This window comes from Electrophorus electricus, chromosome 17 (genome assembly GCF_013358815.1).
Source record: "Electrophorus electricus isolate fEleEle1 chromosome 17, fEleEle1.pri, whole genome shotgun sequence".
Taxonomy (NCBI): domain Eukaryota; kingdom Metazoa; phylum Chordata; class Actinopteri; order Gymnotiformes; family Gymnotidae; genus Electrophorus; species Electrophorus electricus.
In genome coordinates this window covers 13511166-13530399 of record NC_049551.1, presented here as the reverse complement: position 1 = coordinate 13530399, position 19234 = coordinate 13511166, and the positions used below count along the sequence as shown (strand labels likewise).

Genomic DNA, 19234 nt, shown 5'->3' with positions numbered 1-19234 from the left:
AATTTAGTGCCAGGCGGTTTTCCTGACAAATCAAGAGTTATAATCTGCAAACCATACAAAGTTCGGAGAAACCCTGTTAAGAGTATTTTCCCACAGAGATTAACTTTGAGAGAGATAGAGATTAAGCATGATTAATCAGTCATGATTATCTCTTTTTTTCCACCTCAAACGTCTCCAACCCTTTAAAGGCAACTTTGTATAACGGGAGTAAGTAAAATGAAACTGTATTAGGATACATCAAAATAGGATAAAAAGATGTTGAGGGAGGTATGTAAGCAAAGAGCTATTCCAAAATGAACATTTCTCTGGGATTTCGGCAGCACTGTTCGTTCCCTCGTCTCTGACCACAACAAAACCGCAGACGCCCGGTCAGCCAAGCGCTAGTACCGCGTGTAAGCCCCCCGCCCCTACGCTCCAGTACCCTCGGAGCAGGCGAAGGAACGAGATGTCTGAATTAATGGACGGAGAGTTTTAGGCTGTTTGGCAGCACTGAACGGTCTCAATGTGCCACGTTACATTTCTCGAGTTTGCTCACCTGTCATAATGGTCATAACATAACTTACACAGAATCATTTCTCATATCTCACTACATCTTAAACATTCGGTAGGCTCTAGAGAGGACGCATTCTCTGATCTGTGCGATATTCCAACGAACATGCAGAGACGGCTGTGCAGTTAACGGGTTATAACATTCCTGTGGTAATCAAATGTAATGCTCTATAGACAAGGCATTGTAAAAAGATATGCTGGACCAGAAGGGCCTGGTGAGATAGGGTGGAGTGAGCTGAGGCAATGCTTGTATCAGGCTTTGTGTAGGTGCTGTCCTTAGGTAAGTGGCCTTAGACCTCTGTTCTCTTTCTCGCACTGTATTTTTACGCACCTGATCTTCCCCGCAATTCTCTGCCATTTCTTTTCTTTGATTCTCTCTCCATTTCAACGGACCAGGCCCTCCACCCAGTGATTTTCGAGATGAAATGCAGAAATGTTGAAATAAGATCTGAGAGAGAGCGAGCGAGAGAGAGAGAGAGAGAGAGAGAGAGAGAGAAATATTTTAGACACTCTGTCTCACAGTCCTCTTAGTGCCTCATGAGATGTTTTCACCATCTCTAAGCTCCACTTGTTTTATTTTCGATAGAGCTATGCCTTGAGCTACATTTTCACCATATATGTAATTCAGTTGCTGTACTGAGGCCTGCAGTGAACATGGCTGAATGGCGTGTATGTGGAATGTGCTCTGTTTGGTGCATACTTTACCTATTCTCTCAATGGACTGGTTCTTGCCTTTCACGTCTAAAGTATTCCAAGCTCATTTTTCTCCAACCGTTTCTCACCAGGACCCGTCCAACTTTAACGGTTTCAGACAAAATAGGAGTGTCTCCCCCTTCTGTTTGTCTCTCTCTGTCTCGCTTGCTCTCTTCCTCTTGGCTCATCTCCCCTCTTTCCAGACTTTGAAGGGAGCTCAGGCTTCTAATATAAGGCAGGTCCCTACCACAACAAAGGAGGCAACTCTGACTTTGAATAAACACTTTCTCTGTCTCTTTTTTCCCCTCCTGTCTGCACCCCCCCCCACCCCCACCAACTTCCATATTTTCCCTCTCTGTGTTACTTCGCTTTTGGCCTTGCTGAGATGCATGTCCACTTGTTTTGTCTTTTCCATGGTAGCCAGTCTTCTGGAATAGATTAGGAAGAGTGGGTGGGGCGGCAGTGGGGGTGGAGTGTATGTAGCAAAAGATCTGAACTTGGTAGAGGAGGAGAAAAAAAGGTGTAAAAGGGGGCTGAAGTGTGAAAAAAAAAGACCCAAGTAAGGAAGAGGGATGGAGAAGGGGAGTGAGTCACTGAATAATGGGAAGGGGAGCTGGGAGGGGACGGAGACGGACAGGATGCAGGTCACTGTCAGTAAGTGGAGCAGCTCTGTATTAGGTTTATTTAAGCTGGTAAGAAGAATCAGTATGCAGGAAAAAAATGTCTTCACTATTAATGTGTGGACAAAAAAAAAACACTTTAAACAAGCAGAGCTTTGATATGAGGGAAAACGAGGAACTGAAAGCTGATTTTTTTTATATGACTTAGTGTAGTAATGCATGTCTTATTAACAGTCCTGTAGCATAACATTTGCTTTCATGCCATGTAGGGTCCCCTGTGGTGTTTCAGACTTCACCATTCTGGTTTTCACAGTTCCACCTCTGTGCATACTTTACCCATAATCTCCCAAATCCTGCCTCATTCTATGGCTTGTAAGCTTGTATTTGTTAACTTCCCCACACTGCATTTGCAATGTAGAACATTATGAGCTGTCATCACCCCCACCTCCACACTGTCCCCCCAACTCACACCCTTCTGCTCTGTGCTGGCTGGGTTATAACCACAGGCCTCCTCTCTGTGCTCTGAGCATATGTTACCACAGCCAGCTAGCTCAAAGTTACATAAATGGATATTCTCTGTCTCTTTTTTTTTTGGCCGTTGTCATTACAGAGTGGTATTGTATGTTTTAGGCATTGTGTAGTTGCAGCCAGTCTCTCGAGTGTGTGTGCTTTGTGGTAGGGAGGCGCTCTTTGAGTGTGGGTCTCGGTGGATGGGCTACACTCCTGCCAGGGCTTTGGGCTTGCCAGAGAATCCATTTACGCTTCACAGGTTTTCAGCATTATAGTGGTTCTTCTGGAGCATCTTCCATGTTAGGAAGATGTCCTGCAAGTGTGTGTGTGTGTGTGTGTGTGTGTGTGTGTGTGTGTGTGTGTGTGTTTGTGTGTGTGCTCCTATGTGTGCATATGTAAATGTGTTTGGCATATAGTAGTGCAAAACTATGCATTAGCAAGGAAACTAAGTGCTAAGTTTTGTTTTTAATAGCAAATGTGGAAAAGAATGGTTCTACTTAAGAATGGCTAATAGTCAGTACAGTTCCTTTGTGGAAAAAGTGTTTTACATTCAGACAGACTCGTCCACAAACCACCCCAGTCCCACAGCTGCCTGCCCTGCCGACAAGCTGTCAGTCATCTTCAATTTGTTACTTACTACAATTGGCCTGAGGACTACTGGCACATATGTATGTATACACACACACACATACACACACACACACACACACACACACACACACACACACACACGCACACACACACACACACACACACACACACACACACACACGCACACACGCACACACGCACACACACACATGCACACACACACATACACACACACACACACACACACACACACACACCACACACACACACGCACACACACACACACACACACACAATTCATAAGGAGAATCACTGTACAGTTCTGTTTTAGCATGATTAATCAATTGTTCAGCAGTCTCATAATTTAATGAGTCTCTGCAATGTGTCAGAAAACTTGATCTCTTGCACAGCATACTGGCAGACAGGAGTATTAATAAAAATATTATCTACTGTATTTTGAACCAGGAAACAAGCCAAAAGAATATTTTACTAAGGAATGAAAACTGAAGCATAAAGTCTAAAACCTTTGAGTTTACATGGAATGCAAAGAACAAGCCAGTTTTGAGAGTTATTTGCTGTAAGGCACATCTGGGTTTCCATAAAACATGGAAAAACAAGAGAAGAACCCCCCCCCCCCCCCCCCCCCCAAAAAAAAGAACAGAGAAATGGAAACTAACCACACTCCTGTACTATACATGACATGGCCTGTTTAAATGATCAAAGAAGAATGTGCTGATGTTTTCTGACAACTGATTACAAAACAACACACAATGCAGACACCTGGGATGGAGAAAGCAACTTGTGTTCACTGAGTTAGTGCAAAAGGTATCTTAAATAAGTATGCCACTATAGAAAGGTTCAGTTAAATAAAGATTTATATTATAGAGAAGATAAAAACAGCATTGCCCAAAACAATGAAAAAAAGTGCATTTGTTTAAAGTAGATTCCCCTTAACACTCCGCACACTTATGCACAAACACAAGCACATGCACACACAAACACACACAAACACACACACAGACACTACACACACACACACACACACACACACACACGCACACACAGAACCCTGTCAAGGTCAGACGCGACGCACCAGCATGCATTAGCCTGCTGTTGTATTCTGGACTTTATTGTCATGGTCTGCTTTGCTTGCAGTGAACCTTGCTGTGGAAAATCAACATAAAAATAGAGTCTGAATTCAGTAATCCAGTGTTTACTTCTATTTTAGTTCACGTGTGGTTCTGTGGTCTCATAATCTTCTAAACTGAAATTATGTAGAAAGAAGAGGGACACTACCATATTTGGATACATGTTTGGTCACATCACATTTCACAGACCATGGCTGCTTCTGGCAATTGTCGGTTTACTGTCATCAAAAGTATCATAATCACAAATGAGGGGCATCTGCATAAACCACACTATGCCTCTCACATAATTGATCTGTATCTGTGATAGAGACGCAATTAATTTACTCATTACTCCCTTAATTTGTGCGTTTGTCTGGAATTTGCAGGGTATCTCAGCTGCTTTTAGTTCATATGAAACTAAAACTTTAACAGTAACAGCATTGTCCTCATTTGGCTGCTTTCAGAAATCTGTGACAAAACAGGAATTAAAATATGTCATTGATATAGCAGTCTCACCATGAAATCCATTGACCTTTTTTATTTCTCAGACAATTTTGGCTGGTAATTGGATAAACGTGGAATCTCTGAAAAGGATAATGAGCATCCATGGTACTTTGAAACATCCTGATTTCTGCGTCTGCAGGAAGGACAAAGCTCTGGTGGGCAGTACCAGCCTTCTCTACCTCTCCCTAAATATCTGTCTCACTTCTGTGGGAATCCTTGAGTTGATACAGCTGACGAGCAGGTGTTGCAGATTTGACTTACATTGTCTTCTTCCCTTTCCCTTCTGCCCTAACTACATTTTCTTATCTGTTACACATTACGCTGGACCCCCTGTTATTATTCCACCACTCTGGAAGTGGTGTGTTTACATAACCTTACAGAAGTGTATGACTGAGGAGATACATGCCATATATTCTGCTGCTTGATATACAGTAAAAATACAAAAATAAATTATAAATAACTAAAAAAACAACAACAAAAAAAAAATATTCCAGTGCTGGGTATTGTTGATTTTATGAGATATCTGTCACAGATAAGGCTATATTATGGCACAGTGTGTGTGTGTGTGTGTGTGTGTGTGTGTGTGTGAGGGAGGGAGAGTTCATGGTCTCTATGTTCATGCATCAGTGCGCGTGTGCATGCGTGCATGTGTGAGGCGAGGGCAGTGCCCACATTCCTCCGGCATTCTTAACATTCTCCGCCTGTGGCACCCTGGCCAATCTCTGCAGTCTGAGAGAGACAGAGAAAGAGAGAGAGAGAGTTAGATGTGTGAATGTGGTAGACTCTGTTCTTTTGATTTGCGACGACAGCGAAGGGAGGCATAATTAACTAGTAGAGCCGAAGTCTTTGCCTCCACCACGTGGCGGAAGAGGAAGGTACAATTAGCGGAGACCTATACACAGACTTCTCCCACCAAATATGCCGCTGTATACCACATCCGCTTGTAGCCCGTGCCATGGAAAACGATTTTCATTATCACCAGTATGCATATTTGATTTCAGGAATTACTGTGCATAACTATTAGTTCCCGTTGCTGTTTATAAACATCACTGCATGACATGTAGATTATACGCAACGTGGCTTGTTCACTAATTTAGAGTTCGATTTAAACATTGATGCCATGTTGTTCATGCTAATATAAGGCTACCAAGAGACCTACTAAAATTATCATTTCAATGCACCAATATACCTGGCGAATCACAGTGAAGCTCAGTTGTGCAGGAATAATCCAAAAAATATGGTCTGATTTATTTTAACAGGTTTCGTAAATTTGATGATTTTAGTTTTGAAGCAGTCCTGAAAATATAGGGGCTTATGAGTGTCACAGTGCAGTACGATAGGAATAAGATATGTGATTTATCTACATGTGTATAAGTTCTCGAGAGATGTTTTAGAACTTCTGCATATTCTCATATTTCTGCTGCATCGTTTGGTGTTTTAAGCAATAAATAGGATTTTTAAAAACTAAATAAGATCATAATTTATACAAGATTAGGCTACCTTCTAGCTTTAGAGCTATAAATATCTAAAACTATATAGTCTAAAACATCAGAAAAAGAGGGCAGAAAGTAAAGAGGTCATTGCGTGTATAGGCACGCTTTTGTTTTACCAGTTGTTTGTCTCCGTCATCAGATTTAAGGTGGGTCATTTTCGATTTGGCATAATGCTACGAATGCACTTAAAGTGATAGAAAATCGGCTAAATGTTCTCAGACACAGTATTTTGCTGTTCATTCCATCGCGAGCGGTGGGATTATTCCACTCAAAACATTTTAATTCCACTGTTCCCTAATGATCCCGGCTCGTGGCTGGTTAATCCTCACTGCGTTAATTAAAAGAGCATGAACCCAGAAAACTCTCCATCTGCTGTGCTTTCTTTCCGCGGGTAGACTGCGCACACTGCTGACTTTTTACTCTTTTCGGAGAAGGAAAAGTGATATTGTCGAGACTATTTGATAGTCAGAGCATTAAAACTGACCCAGAGCCCAACCCTGACATTCCGACCCTATGCTGCCAATCTACTGCTAAAAAATAGTTCGATTTCTGCCAGAGGCTAAAATTATTTTCCTGGCTAACAGGATTATTCTGTTTGTAGGCCTATTTCATATGAATTTTAAAAAGAACAAGTTAGAGTTATCTTAACACTCAAAGGAAAAAAAAAAACATTCATTCATATATTCTCTCTCTCTCTCTCTCTCTCTCTCTCTCTCTCTCTCTCTCTCTCTCTCTCTCTCTCTCTCTCTATCTATCTATCTATCTATCTCTATCTCTCTCTCTCTCTCTCTCTCTCTCTCTCTCTCTCTCTCTCTCTCTCTCTCTCTGGAGCTAGCCTTCCACCCACAACCCCTCCATCTGTTTCTGTCTCTCGTTCGCGCTGGTCCTGGAGTTAAAGCCCACATTTTGAAGCTTCAAAACCGTGACGTGTTTTTCTGAGTGATCTCTCTCAAAGCTAGTCACTCTCTGCGAATTAAAAAACTTTAAAAACTATTTTATCCGACAATACCCTGGATGTATAACACAATTATGAAATTTCGTTAGTACTTGCAGGGAATACAGTTATTGAAAGGCAGTTATTATTCGAGAATTTTTGCTAACATGGAGCTGTGGATATGGACGTGGCGGATTTTCTTCCTAGCTTTGGTCCTCTCCCTGCTGGATTCAGTGCTGCCGCAGCTGCGCTACACCGTCCACGAGGAACTGGAACACGGGGCTTTTGTCGGCAACATAGCCGAGGACCTTGGTTTAGACGCCAACAAACTCTCTACCCGTAGGTTTCGCACTGTTTCGGCTTCAAAGAAACAATATTTAGAGGTGAATTTAGAGAACGGCGTTTTATTTGTGAATGACAGAATCGATCGAGAGCAACTATGTGAGCAAAGTCCATATTGTTCTTTCCATCTCCAAGTTGTTATCGAAAATCCATTGGAGTTGTATATAGTGGAGGTCGAAATTTTGGATGTGAACGACAACTCTCCAAGTTTTCCATGGGGTGAATTTAACCTGGATATTTCCGAGTCTGCGATTCCCGGGTCACGTTTCTCACTTGAAAGTGCGCAGGACCTGGATGTTGGTGATAACTCTCTCCGCTCATATCTACTAAGCGTAAACGAACATTTCGTCTTGGACATACAAACTCGTAGCGATGGTAGTAAGTTTGCGGAACTCATTTTGGAGAGCCCCCTGGACAGAGAGCAGCAGAAGACCCATCAAATGGTTCTTACCGCGGTGGACGGAGGCTTGCCAGAGAGATCCAGTACTACCCAGATAAACATAGTGGTTCTTGATGCAAATGACAACGCACCTGTTTTCGACCAGAACTTCTATAAGGTGAGGCTTGTAGAGAACGTACCGGAAGGTACGGTGGTAATAAAACTGAATGCGTCAGATCTGGATGAAGGATCAAACGGAGAGATTGCATACACTTTCAGTGGGCACGCTCCCATGAAAGTGCGCGAACTATTTACGGTTGATTCACTTACCGGAGAGATCAAGGTGAAAGGACTCGTGGATTACGAAAAGGCAAGAATGCATGAAATATATGTACAAGCGAAGGATAAAGGACCGTCTGCAGTGGCAGTACACTGCAGAGTTCTAGTTAGTGTCGTAGACGTGAACGACAATCTTCCGGAGGTAATTCTCACCTCCGTTTCAACACCGGTCCGAGAGGATGCACCCCCCGGCACAGTAATAGCCGTCATCAGCGTGATGGATCCGGATTCGGGAGAAAACGGAAACGTGCACTGCGAAATTCCACATCATGTACCATTTCAGCTTTATTCTCCGTTTAAGAACCACTACACTTTGGTTACAAACGATTTTCTAGACAGAGAGACGGTATCCGAATATAATGTTACTATCACAGCCAGGGACATGGGCTCACCTCCACTTTTCACTAAAAAATCTCTACTGGTACAGGTTTATGATATTAATGACAACGTTCCCTGGTTCAAGCAGCCGTCGTACACTGTTTACCTGACAGAGAATAATGCTCCAGGAGCATCGGTTTTTACTGTTACGGCACAGGATGCAGATGTGGATCAAAACTCTTATTTGTCATACTCTATTTTGGAAAGTGTCATACAAGCAATGCCCGTGTCTACATACATGTCCATCAACTCAGACAACGGCAACATTTACGCCTTGCGTTCTTTCGACCACGAAGAGCTTAGAAGCTTTAACATGGTGATCCAGGCTGAGGACGCTGGCTTTCCATCGTTGTGCGCAAATGTGACCGTGAACGTCTTTATTCTGGATCAAAATGACAATGCACCAGTTATTATCTCTCCTTTATCAGAGAATGGGACAGTAGCGACTGAAGCTGTTCCTAGATCTGCCGACGTTGGATATCTAGTGGCTCAGATTACTGCCACGGATGCAGACGAGGGCCAAAACTCGCGTCTCTTCTACCAGGTCATGCAGGCTACAGATCCCAGTCTGTTTAGTGTTGGTCTCTACACAGGAGAAATCAGGACGATTCGACGAATGGTGGAGAAAGATCCCACAAGGCACAGGCTGGTCATTATGCTCAAGGACAACGGTCAACCTCCCCTCTCAGCCACGACTTCCATCATCTTGTCAGTTGTTGACAGCGTGCCGAAGTCCGTGCCTGATTTCGACGACCTCTCATTAAGCCCCCAGTATTGGGGGAACCTCACTCTGTATTTAATAGTGTCTCTGGGCGCTGTTGCATTCACGTTTCTGGTGGCTATAATTGTTCTGGTTACAATAAAAGGATACAGGGACAGACATTTTTTCCACGGGTGTAACTTGTCTGTTAGCTCCTGCTGCGGTTTCCGTTATGAGGCGCCCACCACAGAAGCGTTTAAAAATTCGAATTTAAATGTGCATATATCCTCTGGATCCAAAAGACCCACAAATTTTGTTGAGATGAATGGCAATACCCAAGTCACGCAGAAATACTGCTATAAAATGTGCTTGACCCCAGCATCATCTAAAAGCGACTTCACGTTCCTAAAGCCGTGTAGCCCGGAAATTACAACGACCAGAAATAATACTACGAGACCGGACAATGGCTCATTCACCTGGAGCTCAAGTAGCCGAGCTCTTGATACAAATTACGTTGGAGCTTCTCCGAGCGGGGTAAGGGTGAAAAATAGCTGAACTTTCACAATAACCTACTTGTACACTATGGGTATAATTTCTATATTTTTCTTAAACAAAAAATACTTGTGTTGTTTAGCTTTTATGTGACAGCAATGGTTTTATATGTAGGGGATGGTTGTAACACTTTTTGTTTCAGCACTTATAATTCACAGAATATTTGCTCTCAGATTTTAACATAAAGTACCCTTATGTGTCTACTGCAACTTTGCTATATGACAGAATGCAATAACTGATGCCAAATACAAGGAGTTCCATTGTTACAACCTGCCCCGCTACTGGGGTAAGTTGTAACATCACCTGGGGTTGTAACAATAAGATTGAAGATTTAAACATTGAAACCACACCACAAACTATACAAACTAAAAAATGCTAACAAAATAGCCATTAAATACCTTTCATACATATGAAGTTGTACTTGTGCTCAATTCTACAGATCAGACGAGCAAACAAAGATTGGACACTGATGAAGACTCAACGGAAATATGCACATAAGAGGTAGTTGCCTCACATGTGGGGCGTGTACAGATACACGCATTCATGCATTACCCAATGCTCCCCATTTCATTCCCTGCTTAGGCCGGCCAGCACGGGAGAGACCCTGAAGGTCCTGTGCAGAGAGACAGTGGACAACGTGGACACCAGTATCTACGAAGCAGTACCAGAGTACTGGACATGGAGAAGCAATGGTAGATGAAGTGTGACAGTTATTAATTTTGCCATAACTAGATGGAAGTTACCTTTGTAAACATTTCGGTTTGTGTTTCAGTAGGGCATTTTATACAAAACATCCTTGTAAAACATCTCAACAAAGTTTTTTTTGCCTTTTATCGTCACTGCCAGCAATTAATTGCAATTGTTAATTCCATTTTGTCAACACAGATTCCAGTGACTCAACTCAGGTTGGTGTCTTTCCATATCTTTCTTGGACACCTTGGTATGGCCATCCGGATACCAGCCACCTTTTGTCCGACTACCAACACAATGTTCACATTCCGGGAACACCGTCCACGCTCTGCAAACTACAGCTAGCGAACAATGGGGACCTCGACGTCTACAACTCATTCTCTACTTTTGGAAAGAATAAAAAATTTATATCGAAGTACGACCAGCATGATGACACCGTTACAACCAATGACCTTTACAAATGAACTACTCAGCAGAATTTCAGGCTTAAAACATTAATCAAAGTGACAGGAACGTCTTAACTGTATATTGTGCACTTTGCATTTGCATTCATACTTTGCACCATTGGTTTGGGATCAGACATGTCCCAAATAATAACATTAGCTTGACACATAATAGCTGTGTAATCACTAAACAAAGTGTTACAATTTGAAGTAGTCTGTAATTTCTAGTTGCCCGGTTTAGTATACTGTCGGTCTCAAACCATGATAGCATGATAGCATGACCCTGTCCGTGGTCCTGAAACTGTCAAAGCATGGAAGATGTGCAGTAGTTTAACCTCGTGAGCAATGAACACAATGACTTTTGCATGAGGGTCCGGTGGGCGGGGGAGGGGGGGAGTATTTGGGTAGTTATGTTAAAAAAATGTTAACTGATAAAAGTAACCACAATAATGTTTTTTTTTGTTGTTGTTTTTGTTTTTTTTAAGCCATTCAATCACAAAACGTGGAGGGATCGTGCAAAAAAATATGCTGTTTTGATATTAATCTCCTTTTGGAAGAAAACATATTTATTCCTCAAGTCTGAGACGATTTCTCGAAATATATGTCTTATGTCCTTGCACTTTCTGAAGTGAATGAGAGTCAGATATCCTGCCACCATGCAAGCAAATTCCCTGAAAGTTTTGGAGTGAAAACAAAAGTGAATTATCAACGTTGAAACTGTATTTGGTACAGTTGTTTTGTGATATTGCGCACATTTCAGTGCTAGTAGTCATTCACGCATCATCGTCAGAAGGTATTAAAGGTATTACATTTAAATAATTTTAATACTGTAGAATTGTTTAATTCGCACGGTGTCGCTACTCTGTGGGAAGTCAGCCCAAAAGGTATGCCCGTTGAATATTTTTTCTTGTTGATCTGTGATCAGTTTACTCTTTTGGTCATACCAGTTATGAGCAGGGGCGCTACAAAGGAAGCTGTTCTTGTCTCAGCTCTGATGCACCGTTAGCTTCAGCACGGGGGCGTGTGTTCTAGGAAGCCATGACAGATTGCTATGCTTCGTATCGTGTGCAAAGTCTCAGACTCCCGCTAACAATAATGTCGGTTCGTTTCTAAAATTACAGGATGTTTAATATGTTAATTGTCACATTGTTGTAAAACAAGTTGTTCGGACGTGAATCTCCGTATTAAGTCACAGAATTTTCTCGTTGCAATGAATCTACGCGTTTTCGTGCTCCCGTGGAAAGGGCATCGCTGTTCAGTTATTCTTTTTTCTCTGTGGAGCATCGCTTCAGCCGTTACAAGATATTCCATTCCGGAAGAAATTCCAGAGGGATCAGTAGTTACGAATTTAGCTGCAGATTTGGGCCTGGACGCACGTAGTCTCCCGGAACGCAAGGTAAAGCTCGATTATATTCACAGTAAAAAATATCTGGATATTAACAAAGAGACGGGGGAAATGTTTATAGCGGAGAAGATTGACAGGGAATATTTGTGTCCGGCAAAGACATCCTCATCCTGTTTTCTTAAAATGGATGTTATTATCGAGTATCCAATACGCATCTTTAATATTGAACTGGAAATCATGGACATAAATGACAACTCCCCTCAGTTTAGAAGAGAACGCATAACACTCGATATTTCAGAATCAGCAACCCCTGGCGAGAGGTTTTCGCTAACCAATGCTGTAGATGCTGACGTTGGGGAGAACTCCATCAAAAAATATTATTTGAGTGACAGTGATGAGTTTACTATAGATATTCAGTCTGGAAGTGACGGGACTAAATACGTGGACTTGGTGCTAAAGGACACTCTTGACAGAGAAAAGCAAGCTGTCCATAACCTTATACTTACTGCTGTGGACGGCGGCACACCTGCACGGTCAGGTACAGCTAGCGTCGTAGTTCAGGTGTTGGATACCAACGACAATTCACCACAGTTTGATCGGCAGGTGTACTCGGTCGATTTAATTGAAAATGCATCAATAGGTACGCTAGTTATGCAGCTCAACGCAACAGACTTGGACGAAGGCACAAACGCCGCACTAACATACTCGTATACGCTATACACGTCGGAGAAAACCCAAGAAAAGTTCTCACTAAATCCTAATACAGGAGAGATCAGGGTAAAAGATGTCATTGACTTCGAAGAAATTAAAAGCTTTGATATGTATGTTGAAGCCAAAGATAATGCAGCAAACCCGCTTTCCGGGCAATGTAAAATAATGGTATTTATTGCTGATTTAAATGACAATTATCCCGATATAACGATTAAATCTTTTAAAAATTCAATCAAAGAAAACGTCGCCGTAGGAACACACATAGCTGTAATCAGTGTTAGCGACAGGGACTCTGGAGATAACGGCAAAGTTGATCTCTTCATACGTGATGCTGCGTCATTACCGTTCGCGCTCAACAAGTCTTCGGAGGACTACTTCTCGCTTATTGTTAAAGAGCCGTTAGATCGCGAGAAAGTCTCTAGGTATGAGATAACATTCCATGTTAGCGACAAAGGAACTCCCCCACTGACTGATAACGAGACGATCAGTTTGGAAATTCTGGATGTCAACGATAACGCACCAGTGTTTCCTCAGTCATTTTACACTATCCACCTATTGGAAAACAACGAACCCGGGGCACTTCTATGTTCTCTCACGGCTCATGATCCAGATTTGAATGAAAATCAATATCTGGTTTATTTTATCATGGAGAGGGAAGTTGCTAACACCTCCATGTCCATGTTATTCTCAATAAATCCCGAAACCGGTAACCTTTACGCATTACGCACGTTCGATTATGAAAGGGAGAGAGGCTTTCTCTTTCACATCGAAGCAAGAGACTCTGGTATCCCCCCACTCAGCAGTAACGTGACAGTACACATAATTATTCTTGACCAAAACGACAACACCCCTCAAATAGTATCTCCGTGGCGTGCACAAGGGTCCATCATTGAAGAGGTCATCCCGCGGTCCACCGACAAAGGCTCGCTAATCAGCAAAGTCATCGCACTGGACGCAGACTCCATGCAGAACTCCCGCATAACGTACCAGTTCTTACAAATCACTGACACGACGCTGTTCAGTTTGGACCAGTACAACGGCGAGATTCGGACCACCCGCATGTTCAGTTACAGAGATCCCAAACAGCAACGCCTTATTGTAATTGCCAAGGACAACGGGGATCCTCCTCGCTCAGCGACAGTCACCATTAAGATTTCCACAGTGGAACAGGTGGTCACACAGTTCACGGAGACAACTGAGGTGCCCATAGAATATGACCTGTTCACAGATTTGAATCTTTACTTGCTGATCGGCCTGGGGTCAGTGTCGTTTTTGCTGCTGATCACAATTTTGGTCATTATTGTGCTCAAGTGTCAGAAAACCAAACCTGCAAAAGCAGTGGCTCAGGGCCGGAACAGCATCATCAGCCAGAGGAGCTCGACCGTTGCCGACTCAACGCTCATCTCAAGCGATGCCTACTGGTACAGTCTGTTCTTGGCCGAGACCAGGAAAGGAAAGGTGGTGGTCCGACAGCCTCTACCAAATGGCAGTGGCTTTATTGTATCCAGTATACCCCGGAGTGCTCTTACTGTCACTAGCGAATCAAGGTCTTCCACTTTACAGGTAGCGTATACAACCCTATGCTTTTACCCACCCACCCACCATTTTTGCACCCTTTCTTTTCTCATGCATCGTTCTCAGAGAGAGAAAATAAGCCTACACTCAAGCTAGCATATAATACAGTACAAATACACACATAGCCCTACTTCCCGGCTTCCATAAGCCACACATTAGCACTGTTATGAATATTTTGATACATACAGGAATGTCAGTAAACTTTGCAAGAATGCACAGGGCAGGCAGCACAGATAATGACGGTTTAAAGTCTGCCTGCCACCTGGGCCAGTTACTAGCTCTTCTGTTCTCTCAACACACACACAAACCCAATACACATCATGCATTCAAACCTATTAAAATTTTTATTTGGTGACATTTTGAATAGGAACAATTTTACTGTCAGTAATAGAAATTGCAGAATTGCCTTGGATGGAACAGCACACTGCATTTGTCTGTAATTGCACAGGTTCTAGTAGCAGTTTTCATTCTTAACCAAGTCAAATAAAGCTGTAATAAATTTACAGAGTTAAATACTCAGTCCAGTCTTAATCCCCCCCCCACCCTCAAATTAATACTAAGATCTATAAGATCTATAATCTATAATCTATAATAAACCCAATAAGAGTGCTTAATTTGACTGCATAAGCAATTATAATAGTGCATGTGACAGATGTATTTAGCTCTTTGACAGTGAAACATCTTTTCAACAGAAGACTGATGTACTCGTTTGTAAGTTTGATTTGTATGAGATTCAAGTCTGCAGGAAATTTGCACTGGGTTTGTTTTTAACCGAACGTGTTTTCTGCTTGGCAGGAGTCCAGCAGCGATCTACCTTAACCTCAATCTCTTCCTTAAAGACAATTCTTCTGATACTACAATCATCTTAGCCAGGTTGGGGAACTCTTGAGAATCCCATTCCTATGCACAGCTGGTCCCCCTTGGAACGTCTCATCCGACTGGGAAAAAAAAACAAAAAAACAAAACATTGCTGAAAATTCCACCAAATTGACTATAAAACTGTAGCGACATCAAGAATCACTTTGCATGGCTGACTGACTTAATATGATAAAACTGAGTAAAATGCCCATATAGAATGAGTGGGTGGGGAGTTGACCTGGAGAGGAGGAGACTATTTTCAGCAGAGGAAAAACAGAACTTTCAAGGAACTCTCAACCCTTGAGTTTCACCACCTCTTTGGACAGTATGGACACAGTGAGTGGCACAGTAACAGTCATGCCCTCCTGACGAAGCCCACTGAATACAAATACACCTCAGTGTGTTCTGCATGCCAACTATGAATGCTAAACTAGGCCCTAATTCATTTATATCAATTTGGATCAGAACTGCACAGTTTCCTAAACCTAAGCCATATGTGAAGTTTCACTATGGCTGCATACACATGCAGAAATGTCTGTAATCAGCTCATTTTTTAATACAGTGCATATGGCTTAAATATGGTATGTGGATCTGGAAAGAAAACAAAACAACCATACTGTATACTATGAACTAGTTATATGCAGTCATTGATTAGTGTATCAATTGGCAAGTGTCATATTATTTCTCTGCTGACATCAAAAATGGTAAAGTAATATTCAGCATGTACTTATGATGAAATGCTTGGACTATATCTCAGGTCAGCTAAGAGTTAACGCTACTCCTCATCTCTGCCAGCATAATAGATGAACTACCTGCATTCATATCCACGGTGCATACATCTGTCAGGGATCTATTACTCTTAATCTTTAGTGCTGATTTCATACTGCTGTATACAGTATTTAAAGAACCAGTTTCCTGTACTTGGGTTAAGTCTAGTCTTAGACTAATTTGCAGCTCAAGTTTTGCATCATTATTGGATTTCTTTTTAGTCTACTTTTAGGCTTAACCTCTGTGTGGGAAACCGTTTTATCGAGTATACCTTAATAAAAGTCACTGCTTCCAGTGAATTTTCACCTCACTGAAACTGCCCATCAAATCTGTGTAGGGAGAGTGTGTTGGAATGACTCATCTAGCCATACACAGAGCTGTAAGTAGCTGCAAGGGGTTAAAGAAGCAATGAGTAGCTCTGCCAGGGCACCAAAATGACTGGTTATACATTGTAAGTGTGGACCCTAATCTGGTGAGTGAGGGCTTGATTTGTCCACAGTAAGGACAAATCATTCTAAACACCTTCTATTTTAACTAAGTGGATAGTTTTGCACTGCCTCACTGCTTAATCCAACTGAAAGTACACCGTTAGCCAAATTTGGGGTTGTTTTAGGAAAATTTGTTGGAAAATTGTTAGGATATTTGTTTTTTTTTATCAAGGCAAAATGCACATAGAGTACATTGCACACAAATTAAAAATACATTGCATCCTGTTTCGAAATTTCTGTTCAGTTGCACTGTATTTGTTTAAGGAAATATGTGCACATTTAGATCCCATTATAACAGGCATCATAAACATGCAAAAAAATTATACACGTACATACAAAAAATCAAAACCTTTGCTATCATGTTTAATTGTTTTGAAAATGACATCTACAGATAATGCTGTACTTCATTCATTCAGAGTATGTATTTTTGGTAATCAAGTTTTAACTTTTAGCCTGTAACAACCCATGTAATCAGTCATGTGGTCAGGAGTGAGCCAAAAAGATATGATGAATTAGAGAAATAGCTAAATGCTACTCATTGTTTCTTTATAAATTATTAGACTGTTTTTTATATAAAGAACTGTTCTACTGAAAAATACTCTGTTTAGTTTTTTTGGGTATTGGGTAATAAGATTTTACAAATTTATATTGTTTTATATGGTATATGAAAGTCAGTCTCTTAACAAAACAAAATGTATTATTTATATTGCTGCTTCTAGTGTTATGTGTCAAGTGAATCATGTTCTGAATTGTATCAGTGCTGCAACACTGGCCAAGCTGACAAATCTTGCCATCTGAAATATTCTATCTCACGAACTTTAAAACTGTGAGGAATTTTGTAACTTTATACTGAAAATGCCAGCTGTTTTCAGTATGTTGTGAGGCAGAAAGAGTGACAGTCAGGTGCAAAAGGCAAAAACAGGGAGAAAATCAGGATGAGAACTTGTTGGAGAGACTGTAGTAGAAATGTGGGTAACTTGTCTCAGTAGTGATATGTGTGCAGAATCTAGACAGAAAGGAGAGGAACCAGCCTGGAACAAGGACACAGCAGCACCTATCTTTTACTCTGAACACTTGCTTCCTTGTTCCCCAACACTGTGCTTTCACATATGAGTGCCACCCACGTCCTTGGAAGGATAAAGTACACTAACAAAAGAACAGACAAGAACGAAAAATGTGTGCCTTTTTGTACTGTATGCTATGAGAAAGCACAGAAATGGTGGCGCTTCGTCTGGAGCGTCATGTGGAGCTGGACTGATGTGGCTCACCAGCTGGACACGCTTAGAATTATTAATGCCAGAGAGAGCCAGAGGAGATGTAGGTGACCCAAGGATCCTACTCGGAATGACATCCGAATTTAAAATGTTCCATTTAGACTAACAGATGCTTAGCTTTTCCTAATTCACTAGAGGGGAATCCTCTACATTGTTAATACATTGTTACATTGCTTGAATTTCAGTGTTCTCTCAAACCCGAGTATTCATTTTCATTTGTAAGGCTCATTTCTCTATGTACAACATACGTACTGCACCTCTAAGACATTCAGGGCAGCCTGCATTCAGTACCCAGTGACATGTTTACCAGCGGATGTATAGATGGATGCTTGCCATTGGATAAAGACATTTTCTTTTTACAGAATTGGTATTATAGTGTCACTGTTTACTAAATGTCTTTCTTGTAAATACAGCAACATTAATAAAGGATTTAAACCATGGTTTGCGTGTGGCTCCTAAATGCTGTGGTGAGTTCAATAATTGATTTAATCTAATCTCAGTGTCTGGCACTGATTACAGAATAATAATGTATGGTGTTCTGTATAATGTCTAATGCATTCTTCATTCTATGGTCTTGAGCCTGAAGCACTATCACCATAGCAACAGTCGCCATGACAACCCTTTCTCCTGATTTACAATAGCAGACCTTTTAACCCCCCTTTCATCCCACATGTATTAAAACATGCAGCAAGTTGGGAATATTTTACAAACAGAGCATACCACATGCACACAGGTTTCCTGCATGCTATGTGCAAGACTATTTCAGCCTGCCTACTAATTTTGACATGAGTCTAACTGCAGCACCCAGTTCAGCTGCTGTTCTTTACTGCATCAGCATATTCTAACTATAGCTGCATAACCCCTCCCATCTCTCTCTCTCTCTCTCTCTCTCTCTCTCTCTCTCTCTCTCTCTCTCTCTCTCTCTCTCTCTCTCTCTCACACACACACACACACACACACAAACACTGTTAATGTATTCTGTAAATGTATACTACAGTTTTTCACCACTAAGTGGGACTATGGAGCAAACTCTGAAGATGAGCTAAAATGCAATAAGTAAATCTCAAATGGGGTTTATTGATTGATTGATTGCTTGATTGATGGATCGATTGATTTAATTGACTTTCCCACATTAGATTTATTGAAAACAACCCAATCATCTTAATGAAAAAAAAAAATTATTTATGTACAAAATAGTTTACTTTGATAAATAATGATATATTGTACAAAAGGGTGATTTAGAGGTACACTGGGTTTTTATAACAACCCACACTGCAGAATGTTTATGTTCTGAGTTTATGATTTGAGCTCATTTTATCATTACCTTTCGTCAAGCTTTAACCTTTAGTTGTTTTCTTCAAACCAAACCTA

At 41.4% G+C, this 19234-nt stretch overlaps 2 protein-coding genes across 2 annotated transcripts; both read left to right on the top strand.

Moving 5' to 3' along the window:
• The first annotated feature begins 7045 nt into the window (after nt 1-7045).
• Nucleotides 7046-10865, top strand: LOC113590519 (protocadherin-10). Its single transcript, XM_027030685.2, has 4 exons — nt 7046-9693; nt 10151-10212; nt 10294-10403; nt 10597-10865. Exons 1-4 carry the CDS (start codon nt 7189-7191, stop codon nt 10863-10865), a joined length of 2946 nt encoding a protein of 981 aa, XP_026886486.2. The 5' UTR covers nt 7046-7188.
• Nucleotides 10866-11891: 1026 nt separating this feature from the next.
• LOC113590511 (protocadherin alpha-C2) lies at nt 11892-18303 on the top strand. The gene is made up of 2 exons (XM_027030674.2): nt 11892-14463; nt 15271-18303. The coding sequence occupies exons 1-2, from the start codon at nt 12055-12057 to the stop codon at nt 15292-15294; spliced, it is 2433 nt and encodes an 810-aa protein (XP_026886475.2). The 5' UTR covers nt 11892-12054; the 3' UTR covers nt 15295-18303.
• Nucleotides 18304-19234: the final 931 nt, after the last annotated feature.

Coding starts and splice junctions, on each gene's coding strand:
- LOC113590519 (XM_027030685.2), top strand. CDS start 7,189: ATGGAGCTGTGGATATGGACGTGGCGGATTTTCTTCCTAGCTTTGGTC. Junction 9,694..10,150: donor TTGGAGCTTCTCCGAGCGGG/GTAAGGGTGAAA, acceptor TCAATTCTACAG/ATCAGACGAGCAAACAAAGA. Junction 10,213..10,293: donor CGGAAATATGCACATAAGAG/GTAGTTGCCTCA, acceptor TTCCCTGCTTAG/GCCGGCCAGCACGGGAGAGA.
- LOC113590511 (XM_027030674.2), top strand. CDS start 12,055: ATGAATCTACGCGTTTTCGTGCTCCCGTGGAAAGGGCATCGCTGTTCA. Junction 14,464..15,270: donor CAAGGTCTTCCACTTTACAG/GTAGCGTATACA, acceptor TCTGCTTGGCAG/GAGTCCAGCAGCGATCTACC.